At 39.5% G+C, this 12,268-nt stretch overlaps 1 protein-coding gene across 1 annotated transcript in view; it reads left to right on the forward strand.

Moving 5' to 3' along the window:
* Nucleotides 1–12,268, forward strand: part of LOC122997221 (AT-rich interactive domain-containing protein 5B-like) — a 76,573-nt gene that overhangs the window by 50,708 nt on the left and 13,597 nt on the right. The window contains exons 5-7 of the mRNA XM_044373252.1: nucleotides 4,979–5,139; nucleotides 6,046–6,322; nucleotides 11,779–11,831. Of these exons, the coding sequence (XP_044229187.1) occupies nucleotides 4,979–5,139; nucleotides 6,046–6,322; nucleotides 11,779–11,831 (491 nt within the window). The remainder of the gene's footprint in view (nucleotides 1–4,978; nucleotides 5,140–6,045; nucleotides 6,323–11,778; nucleotides 11,832–12,268) is intronic.

Here is a 12,268-nt window from a genome sequence, read left to right on the forward strand (position 1 = left end):
TTGCTGAGTGGGTGTCACGCCTTTAGTGAATTTGCAACCAAGTGAGGGGACAAAATACGTCAAAACATGTTTTTCACCTACCGCTGCTTGTTGTAGTCATGCTTCACTCATCCTCCTCCTCCTCTCCCTTCACCTCTTTATTTGAACTTGGACCTCATCATGATGAGAGGAAGTTGAAGTTAAACTGTGGAATTAGGAGTTTGAGTAATGACATGAGTGGGAGTTTTGTTACATAAAAATGCAGATGGTTAAATTCTTCTTTAGTCAGTCAGTCGGTCTCTGTTTGTCTGGGCTATGGAAACTCTTCAGTGTTGCTTTAGCAGTTAATTTGCACATAATTGACTAAATGTTACTCACTGAGCTCAGCAGGTTTTACAGCCTGATGTTGGACCAGAGTTGTGTTGTTTGTCATGAGTAATTATTACATTGTAGTATTTCTCAACAACTTTTATGAATGATATATCAGCTTGACCTTAATGAATTCCCATAAACTGAATGATCAACATTTATAACAGCTTGATTGCACATTTCCCAAATATGATTAATGATGATTGCGAAATAACCCTTCCTGTGCTTTCTACAGCGTAAAAACGAAAACATTCACTGTGTTCACCTTCTTAGTTTAGCAAAACTATTCATTTAAAAACCATGAATGTCAACCTCATGGTGGCGCCAAAAAAGTCACCAAAGTCATTAGGACTCATTCTCTGGGAACCATGAATTTCTACAAAACTTTGTGGGAGTCCATCCAACAGTTATTGAGATATTTCAGCCTGGACTAAAGTGGTGGACTGACCATCACTTGATCCACAACGCTAGCTTGGCTAAAAACAGGTAACCTAGATTATTTCAAGTGTTAGTCAGAGTTATCTGCTAAAAGTACAATCACGTATTTTTTAAGATCCCTAAGCTTCTAATTTTGGTTTTGAGAAACATTTCACACCATCAGAGTGATCATTCGTCCGTCTTCTTTAAAGAGATTTTTGAAACCACACTACTCTAAAAGAGATAATCATTTCATGAACACATGAAGGTATTGAGCTTTTTTTCAGTCAATTTTGTGAATGTTATCAACTGAGGCATCCATCAGTTGAATTCTCCAGTCGGCTTGATATGTCTCTCCATTCCCAGCAGCCTCTCAATCAATCAGTCCATTTTGTTGTGGTTCCCTGTGGCTCTACTCTGCTGATGCATAGAACCGTCAGAACCCTTCCTGAGCTGTCTCTAATGAGTTTTTCATTATCATTGACATCAACTGAATGGCAATGAAACAGAGGTATTAGGGCTGTGTTTAATTGAATCTGAGGGGGGAGAAATATTAGACAAAGCTGTGTTGTAAAGCTGTTAAGAGCTGAGAGCGTTCGGCTGCATCCAGAGATCAAGTTGTCAGGCTGAGCATCTCGCTGCTGAAGTCATCGTGACTTCCATGGCTCAGGGGTTGTGCTCCGTGACAAGACATGATGGATTCACACCCCGGGGAATACCCTTTACCTGTCCTGTATATGTGTGTGTGTGTGTGTGTGTGTGTGTGTGTGCATGGCCTCACCTCCTTCCAAGAAGCCGTGATCCAGAATGCTGTTCACTACTATTGAGCATTATAAGCAGTGTGTGTCTGTGACTGTTGTGTTAGTAGATGGCATTCATGTGTGTCTGGATGTGTGTGTGTGTGTGTGTGTGTGTGTGTGTGTGCATGTGTGTTTGTGTGCATGTGTGTGTGTGTGCATGACCTTACCACCCTCCAAGAAGGCGTGATCCAGAATGCTGTTCACTACTATTGAGTATTACAAGCAGTGCGTGTCTGTGACTGTTGTGTTTGTCGACGGTGTTGGTGCATGTCTGGATATATTTGTGTGTGTGTGTGTGTGTGTGTGTGTGTGTGTGTGTGTGTGTGTGTGTGTGTGTGTGTGTGTGTGTGTGCGCGCCTTCTGGGGTTTGTGAAGGACCAGCGAAAAGTCCTCTGGTCACTTCAAGGCACATCTCTATGTCATGTTAGATAAGCAGAAAGCCACAGACGGAGAAATAAGCAACTCAATGTGAAGTAAAAAGGAACTTGGTAGCTTGGTCAGCAGCCGTTTTTGGTGTATGACTGTAGTGTAGTGTATTTTTGGCATGTTGAGGGAAGTATCATGTATACTTAAATGATCTCCTTCTTTTCTAGTGCAGTGACAAAAAGCACTTAATGCCCACAGAATGGTAAAAATATCACATCTCCCAGGGTGCTGTAAAATCATTATCTTGTGATGTTTGCTTTGTGTTTTACAGACTATAAATGTCTGAGTTTCCATTCTAGAAAATCAATCTGCACAGTCAGTCCACGTTTGATTTCCTTTGTGTTATCCTTATGCAACCCTGCCACAAGGAGTGGAGATCAGCAGTTCTGCAGCACAGAAAGATTGCCTGCACTTGACCTTATGTGCCTGCCTGTGTATGTATACAAAAATACATAAATGCCCCATCTGACCCCAGTTTAACATGTAGCCAGGTTGTCTAACCGCATCCAGGTTATCCATTATCAAATAAGTCAATGAATTTAAACTCGTTCACTGTCGTGTCAACATATGTTATGCAGCAGCAGTTTGCTGTAATTGCACCATTTTCTTACGCAGCAGTGTTTGACCTGATGAAAAATGTAAACAGTCACGCAGGTTATGTAACTCTGTGTAGGGTGTCAGCGGGGTTAGTGATTGGACTAAAAACAGAACCGTACTGAGAGTGTGACCTCGCTCAGACCTATGCGACGTTTGTTTAAACCGATGTCACATGTTGGAAAATCTACATATCAACTCTGCAAGTATTAGTTCATCTTTCACATAATGTTTGTGTTTTGTGATAGGAGTGGGGGGGGGGGGGGGGGGCTCGGAGTAGAACTGATGCTCCTTCGCATCGAAAGGAGCCAGCTGAGGTGCTTTGGTCACCTGGTTAGGATACCTCCTGGAGGTGTTCCAGGGAACTGGTAGGAGACCTTGGGGCAGACCCAGAACACACTGGAGGGACTATATATCTCTTCTGGCCTGGGAACGCCTTGGGATCCCCCCAGGAGTAGCTGGATGGCGTTGCCAGGGTGAAGGATGTCTGGGTTTCCTTATTCAGTCTGATGCCACAATGACCCGGATAAGCAGCGGAAAATGGATGGATTAATGGATAACTGCATACATGTTTTTTTTTACTGCTCTATTTATGTCAGGCATGTGTGATCAGTTTATTTTTCGTAGGGTTTTATCTTCTTTAGTAGCACATTTATTGTATTTTTTGCTATCTATTTATGGCCTGTGTTTTGTATAATTGCATATCCATCTCAGGATAAGCATTGCAAATTAGCTCAGGCTATAAACGCTATAATATGTGGCATTAGTCTATTCATTGGATATCCGATGCTTGTGTATCCGTCCCTTGAAAAATAAACATAAGTAAATAACTAAATAAGATGGTTTATGTAATTTCATAGCATTAATGAATAACTGGCAGAGTGAGCCGTAGAATGAGAAAACATTGAAGGAAGAAACACACCCAGTGCTTTCTAAGTAGAGATTACAGTGCTGAAAACTTGTTTTGTCAGTGCCAGAGGGATGACAAATGCATAACAAATGCCCTTGGAATTTTCCCTGTGCGGTTTCTCCCCGGTGCAACGGTTGTGAAAATAACAACATGAAGTGATACGTAGGTTGCTGAGTCGTGATCATTTTAACCTTTTTAATGACTGCCTCTTAGTTTTATTCAGCTCCGGTGTTATTGTAACATTTTCTTGATGGGAATTTGATCTGACAAAAATAATCACAGAGTCCTTTTGGCAGAGAGCAACCTTGGATGTGATTTAATTGTCATTGCAGATGGAAAGAAAGAATGTTGACGCTGTGAAATACGTGACTGAACTTGGATCATTTGAAGTTTCTCTCTTTTTCTTTCTCTCTCTCTCTGTCTCTCTCTCTCTGTCTCTCCTTTGAGCTTATCTCTGTTTGTGTTGCTGCGTGGAGGCAAGGCACTCTGCCAAGAAGTTACATTACAGTCGCGGGTTGACATAAACGTGGGTGTACAAAGGACTTGGAGGGCTTAAATACTTTATTGTGTGTGTAATGTGAACTGAGCAATTATATCTGCCAGCCTTTCAAACAAAGAGCTCCTATCAGGCAGGTTCATGTGTTTTTAATTAACAGTGTTCAGCTTTAAGACATGAGCAGGCTAACCAGTGGGAAACCAAAAATAGAGATGATGATCAGTACATCTGAGGTGCTATAGTATAATGTAATTCTTTATCATGCAGATGCTGATGGTGAGATGACAACAGTGGCAGTTGCACTGTGAAAACCGTGAGAAAACAGTCATGAGCTCTGAGTTTTTATAGCATCTGTATCAAATACTTCCCTTAGCAGAAACTGTTGTTTGAATTTTCCTCCATTTTGTGGCTTTTTGGGTTAACCAGCATATGTCATTTACAGTAGTAAATGAAGAGGACAAAGGCTATGACATATGTCATTTACAGTAGTAAATGACATATGCTTGTTTTACTAAACGCTTGACTGTTACAATGCCCTTATCTAGAATATTAAAACTACATCTGTCTGAATTTGAATGTAGTTTCTCTTTTAGGCTCAGAGGGAACTTGAGGATGGTGTTTACTAGCACATTGGAGCAATTTGGCAGTCAGTTACCCCATTCAGCACCATGTTGCACTAATCCAGTTTAAAAATAATTAGCTACAGGCTAGCAGGCCTGTGAAATTCCTTTCCCTGATTGTAAATGTTCCTGTCATAGCCTTTGTCCTCTTCAGCTCAAAGCCAATGTGATCAAAGAGGAAATGTATTTTTGTCTGGAAATGGTATCACACTGCTGGTATTCTTCTTCCTGAAAAACCTCTGAAAGATGAAAAGTTAAATAGCTTTAGACTAAAAATGGCAGCAAATAAGGCAGGTTCTTCCAACCTAAACCGATATTCTCATTGTCACAGTTTAAATCATTTATTTTCTGTCCTCCTTTCGCTCAGCTCCCAACCTGAAGGGGCGACCTCGGAAGAAGAAGCTGTCCATCTCTCAGAGGAGGGACTCCCCGGGTCAGGCTCAGGGTCAAGGGTCATCAGGGTCAAGCCAAGGGTCAACAGCAATGGCTGCACAGGACCCCTGCAGCCCAGAGAGCAAAAGTCCCAAGGTAACACTCAAGTAAATGTTTATTAGAGAAATCAAGTATATTGTGGGTATTATATACTGTATCTTTCAGTTAAATGACATCTGAACTTGTGTCGTCAACCAACAAGATAAAAATGTTTTTTCTTACTTTGTTTTCAAGCTAGTAAATTCAATATATATTGTACACAAGGTCAAACGATTATATTATCTTTTATCTGACTGATTTATTATTTAATAGATAAGTCATTGTAGCATAGTCGTTGAGCAGCACTCTCTTTGTCTGTGGCTCTTTTCCTTCAACCACATAAGAGTCATTTAGACATTTAAAGTACAACGTGATCCCACAGTGAAACAAGTGCTAGTATTCTTGAATAATCACTGAACTACTGCCAAGATAATGTTACTTCAAGAGGAGAATTGAAGGCTACTTTGTGAAATTATCACAGCATGTTGGCAGATTTTTGTCTCGCATTTTATTTAACAAATTGAACATTTTGAGTGATGATTTCCAGTGAATTTTGAAAGATTTTACATCACTGATGCTGCACTTCTGTATTTTTCAGTGCTCCTTTTTATCCAGCGCCTGTCTGACATTGATTGTAATATTCAAAGTGAAGGAAGTATCCACCCTAAAAGCCCTTCCACAGCTGTTATTCCTATGACCTTGGACAGTTAAATCAATATTAGCAATTCTCTCTTGAAGCTAGAGTCAAACTAATCTGTGCCTAATCTGCGATGACAAGAGGAGCTGCTCCATTGATAATCAATGAGAAGCAGCCTCTGTGGCCTGTAAGAATATTTGTTTGTGCTGGAGCCCAAACGTATTTCATCCAAACTGTCTGACATCATTTGAATAACAGTCTGTCAAGGGTTGAATTTTCATCTAAAATTATATCCGCTGACTTTTTTTTACGCTCACTCCTTATAGGTCAAACCCAACTGTAAAGTGGTACCCAACGGAAAAATAACCTCGGCAGCCAAACACAAGGCCAACGGCCTCAGCAAGAAATCCTCCGCTGAGGAGAAGGAGAGAGGAAAGGATAAGGAAAAGGAAAAGGAGGAAAGAAGCGAAGAGGAGAAGAAAGAGGAGGAAACATCAGAGGAGAGCAGAGCGGAGGAGCAGGCTTTCTTAGTGGAGCTCTACAAGTACATGAAAGACAGAGACACGCCCATAGAGAGGATCCCCTTCCTCGGCTTCAAACAGAGTGAGTAGGACAACTTATTCTCTTATTCCTTCATTGGCAATGTTTAAACAATAGAGTGTACTAGTTTCAATAGTCCAATAGTAATATTGTGTTTATATATTTTCCTTGAGTTAGAGATTTGGGTTATAATATCACCAGTGAGGAAGGTTAGAGGGCTGATAGGGAATTAAAAACCCAGTGAGAGACCTCTTTAGGAATAAAACTACTAATACCTATTCAGTGTTTCCATGCAAAGAGAAAAAAAATACTGCCTTGTGCTTGAAGAAAAGAAACAGAAGCATATGTTTCAAATTACAGTTTAGATATCAGAGTGAAACTGCACTGTAAGTCATACCCAAGAGTCAAATAGGCAAGGAAAAACCCCGTGTGGATTTTAATCAGCATCTCTAACCACATGTTGTCAATAGTGCCCCCCTGTTGTGATCAGATGAGAAACCAGGAGCTGCTTTTCAGTCAAGTCAAGGGCAGGTTTTGTCCTAACAATCCACATTATGAGAGCTTTAGGGGGAAGAAATGGAGATGGCAGCCAATTACTGCAGGCACTGTGCCCAAAATCAGTAAATTACACTGCTGTTAAACTGTAAAAAAAAACACATCCAATCTGTAGTAATAATAAACTAAAGGAATAATTGTCTATGTTGAGAAAAATCACATCCAGCGGTTTGTAAAAGACTCTGGAAGCTCCCTGTCAGAGCATATTTTGGCTGGCTTTTATATAAGCAGAGAATATCTTCTCACACTTGTCAGAGGGGTTTCCTGTGAAGGCCAAGAACGTCCTCTAACAGTGTTAAAAGAACATCACATGTATGGGAAACACGTCTGCTAGAGATCAAAGATTTCTAATATAGGTCGGATGCTTAGCTTGCTCTCGATGTGCACGGGACACAAGTGGAGAAACATGCACGTAAACACCATAAAGGGCGTGCTCTGGTCTCCTGAAACTGAAAAAGTGCATTTGTTTTTTTTGTTTGTTTGATCTTGAGGCGAGACACGAGAGAATGTGGGCTGTCATCTCAAACCGTGGTTCTCACATTCACTTCTTTCTCGGTCTTTATATAGAGGATGGAAATCACATTTGCATTCATTTCAAACGAGCCGAGGAAGATTTAGCCGTTCACATCAGAATGTGGCTCGGCAACATCAGCAAATTAACGAGAAGCAGGAGAGGGAGACAGAGATGTGTATTGAATTTAACAGTGACAGTTTATAGCACTGTAAAACTCATTACTCTAAACTATTACATGTAGGTAAGCTGTGGTCGCCTTGACTCTGCTAACCTCACTGTGGTATTTTGACAATCCTGTCATCTTGACTGCCGACATGTTGCTGCTTAAATAGGTCATTGTGGTTGAGGGAGATAGAGAGTGGAAGAGAGTACGAGGTAAAGAGAGACAGAGGGAGAATTACATACCCAACATGCTTTACTTTTAGTTGGCATTTCTCGGTTTGAGCTCAGAATAAAGTCGAGGTCCACGCGCCAACTGTTTAACATACACTACATGCTTTGAATCTCAAAACCAGACACATCATAAGCAAGGCCCTCATTAAATGGTGAAATCATGCTGTTTAAACTTCGTCCTTGGCAGCCAGCACACATCAGCACATGTAAAGAGGAGAGAAAAAAAAAGGAAAACACATCATAATTAATACAACAAACCCTTAGATGTAATCTGGCGCCATTTTCATATTCTTCCCTTTAAAGTCACTACAAATGCATTAAAAGATCAAAGAACCTGCTTTCCTGAAATGGAAATTGAAATTATGTTATTTTAGTTGCATTTGAGTAATAATCTTTTTTCTGAAGTCCTCTGGAGTTTAACAAAGCAACAGATGGTTGAATGTTTTACCAGACTTACTCATGCTTTGTTGGCTGCGTAATTTCAGTATCCATTTGATTCACCTTCAAAACATAAAAACCCCCTCTCTGACTCCTAACACGGACTGTTTATGCGTATTCCACCTCATGTACTAGATGTGAATCTTACTGTACCTGAACAATGTTTTTTAAGACTGCAATTACGGGTCTTTATAGCCGCACGGAGAGATGTGAACCTCTAAATTTCAATCTGCCTTCGCCTCACATGGCTCATAACATATTTTAAACCCAGTAATATTTATTTTGTTGTAGTTTAACACAGTGTCCACTTGTTTGCCTGCCTCACACTCATGTTGCATTTATATTCCTCTCCAGGGGTTGTATGCATTAAACATCTCGGAGCAGAGGTGCTGATCTGAGACCAATTGGCCTCTTAAGTCTGTAATAATCACATATACATACATATTTTACACTGACTCACTAGCGTTCAGAGTAACTTGTTGAGCTGTGTGGTGATAGAATAGTTTCAGGGCTGCAGCTAATGATTATTTTCATTACTGGTTCATTTTCTGATTATTTTGGTCTTTAACAAACAGTGATTAATGTCCATCCATCGACATATTCACATTTCTTGTTTTGACAAGAGCTGCAATGATTAGTCAATTACTCAATCAAAAGAAAAATAATCAGCAACTATTTTGATTATCAATAAATCGTTTCAGCTTTCAACTATGCTTTATTCCAGCTTCACAAATGTGACGATTTCCTGTTTTCTTTGTCATATGTGATAATAAACACGTTAGTCAGACTAAACAAGCAGATTGAAGGCATCACAGTATGCTCTAAGAAATTATCAATGCAATTTTTTTCACTATATTTCTGTTAAAATATTGACTAAACCCATCGACTAAACCATTATTTGATCAAATTATTGGTTGATTAATCAATAATGAAAGTAATTATTAGCTGCAGCCCTAGTTTGGTCTGACTACTATCACAGAAAACAAAAAAACAGCAAATATTCCCCTTTGAGAAGCAGGAACCAGAGAATCTTTGTCATTTCTGCTTGTAAGCTAATTTATTGTTGCTGGTTAGTTTTCTGCCAATTGACTAATCGATTAATCGACTGATTGTTTCAGCTCTAACACATTTTTCTTCTTTATTTTTATATCTACTGTATCCGATGCCTCAAGATGGGTTTATTCACCTGTCCTCGGCGAGCTATTTCAAAAAGGTTATGGAAAATTTGGCTCTGAATTACTGAATTATAATCCATTCATAGAGGCTGAATGCACTCTGGCACCTGAATCACAGGAAGTGGCTGTTACTTTTGCAGAACAGAAGAGTCGGAGAGGAAAACTCAGGTTGCACTTTATTCATGCAAGTTGCTATTCTTCTATTTTTTTTATCACTTGGTTAATATTGACTTTGCTCTACAGCTGCTGCCATTGAAAGTTGTTTTGGCACAGTAGAGGTGCTGAAAGAAATGAGAGATAGATTGGATTGAGCAGTTGAGGAGGAATAAAACAGGAGTAGTAGTGGCTACGTTGTATTTTCTGAATGCCTTTGATTTGCAAGATTAACTGGTAACTGTGTTTCTGTGTGTGTGTGTATGTGTGACTATTACAGACACATGTGTGCCTCAGTGCTTGGGCATCAGCATGTGATTGTGAACATCAGTTCCAATTTGTCTCCTTCTTTCAGCCTTGTTGTCTAATTGCCATGCCATCGGTGTGTCATTGAGGCTGCATTGTGTTCCTGTTTTGTCATCCTTATCTCAGTGATAATTGCCCCTGCCAAATAGAGGGGAATTAAGAAAAGAAATTGCTAATGACAAGACATCTAAGAAAAGACATGTTCTCTCATTTCCTTTATCTGTTCTGTTCCCTCCCAGTCCCGTGTGCTATTGTGGTAATTACAGTCGATGCATAACAAGCTAGTTAAATAGACCATCTTTCTGTTTCTACAGTCAGAAAGCACAATACGCCGTAGTGCTCAGTTCAAACAGAAAAACCTACCCAGCTCCCTTTGTTATTCCACCCGTGCATTGACAACGGTCGCAGAGAGGAGGGAAGGAAAAAATCAATGCTGTCAAATGCGGAGATAGGAAAATGTCATTTTGACAAATGCAAGGCTTTGTGTACGCACAGATTGAATTTTGATGGATTTCTCCCCAGGCGAGGCCTCCTTTTCTTATTTATAGGCCGTCATATAAAAATGTTAAACAATGATGTTACAGAAAGCAAATACAAATGTCACTGGCACAAAAAGTCTCCCAATGAACTAGTGGTTCATTGTTTGTGGGAAATATTTTCCTTCAAAGACAGCCATTTGAAGCCTTTCTGAAGGCTTACATGGCTATTTTTAGGAAAATATTACACAAGACTTGTATTTTGATATGGCCTGTCATGGGTTATTTGCATGGGGAAATCAATGCAAATTCATTTGCATTGAGTTCAAACAGAAGTTTGAGCATATTGCCAAGCGTTTGATGCTTGTAATGGTTTTCATTCATACCTGGAGGCTGCAGCTGAGGGTTAACAAATCTCTTTGTCAGGATGAAGCATACGCTGTATTTTATCACATAGCGGTGATCGTACAAGTACTCAATATTCATTTGCATCCTCTCTGCAGAAGTGCTGCATTGCTTTGTGTGAAAATGATAAAAAGCTGTTTTCATTCTGCCAGTCCAGGAATATGTAATTACTATATTCCTTTGACATGCTCCAATAAAAAAAGATTGCGTTTACATCTATCTATTTATCTGTCTGTCTGTCTCTGCTCTCTAAGTAGCTAAATACATTTAGTCAGGTTTTGTACTGTAAGTATTTAAGGATGATATCAAGTACTTTATACTTCTACTTAACGACATTTCAAAGGAAATATTGTACTTTTTATTCCACTACATTTATTTCAATATCATAGCTACACTACTGACATATCAAATCACTGACACTGTGCAGTTTGGGTTTTGTTTACTTTGCACATAGCACAATAACATAATATCACGCTATCACTAGTGCTTTGCTGCAGTTTGTGTTATCTGATTAGATACTAAATTGCAAGTGGTTGTACTGATGCTTACTGCGTGCAATGACAATAATGTTTAATCTAATCTAACTTAATTTCATACTGTTGCTATAGTTACTAGCAACAGTATTGTATCTAGTAACAGTAGTTACAAGGTACAAAATATATCATCAACTAATAAAATATGGTCGATTGTTATAGATTAAACTACTAAACCGTGCACATAATTTGTAAAATTAACTCCAGAATGACAAGTCACAACACTTGAATGCTCCTTACATGTCGATGCATCAGTAATAATAACTTAATAATATTATATGTAATAATAATAATGCTCTGAAAGATATTTAAGTACATTTTGCTGATAATACTTTCTGTACTTTAACTCAAGTAAATTTGAAATGCAGGACTTTTACTTCTAATTTTTTACTTGAGAATATTTTAACAGTGTAATATTGCTGCTTGTACTTAAAAACAGGGTCTTAATGCTTCTTCCAGCACTGTATCTCTTTCTCTCTCTGGTGTAATGACTGTATATGACGTGATGTGTTTCAGCTCAGGTCCTTTCCCAGAGTCCCTGACTGCCTTGTTTGTCTTCTGTCTCCTACAGTCAACCTTTGGACTATGTTTCAAGCTGCTCAGAAACTCGGAGGATATGAGTTGGTAAGTATTCACATATGTGGCAATATATTCCTTCTCTTTTGTCAATGCCCCCCCCCCCCACCCCACCCCCCTCCTCTCTCTCTCTCTCTTTCTGCTTTCCTCCTCCCTCCTGATGTCTACCCTCCTCTCCTCTCTTTTTTCTCTATCATCTCTCCTTTTCTCATTCTCCTTCTTAACAACCTCCCTTCATTCTTCCGTCTTTTCTTTCCCTGCCCTCCCTTTGCCCCTTGAGGTCAGTCACTATTTTCCCAAGAAGAAAGTCTTGCTCAGAGCCACATTTAGCAAAAATGATGCCGTTGTTTCAAAACCCCCTCGCAGTGGAAAACACATGTTCCTCTGCACTGCACTTGTCAGAAGGAAATTGGTCAAATCGCTCATTTTTTCCCATGTTGGAGATGAAGTGAAATGCACGAATATATACCCACAATTGTGCACAT

The sequence above is a fragment of the Thunnus albacares genome, chromosome 14 (assembly GCF_914725855.1).
Source record: "Thunnus albacares chromosome 14, fThuAlb1.1, whole genome shotgun sequence".
Lineage (NCBI taxonomy): Eukaryota > Metazoa > Chordata > Actinopteri > Scombriformes > Scombridae > Thunnus > Thunnus albacares.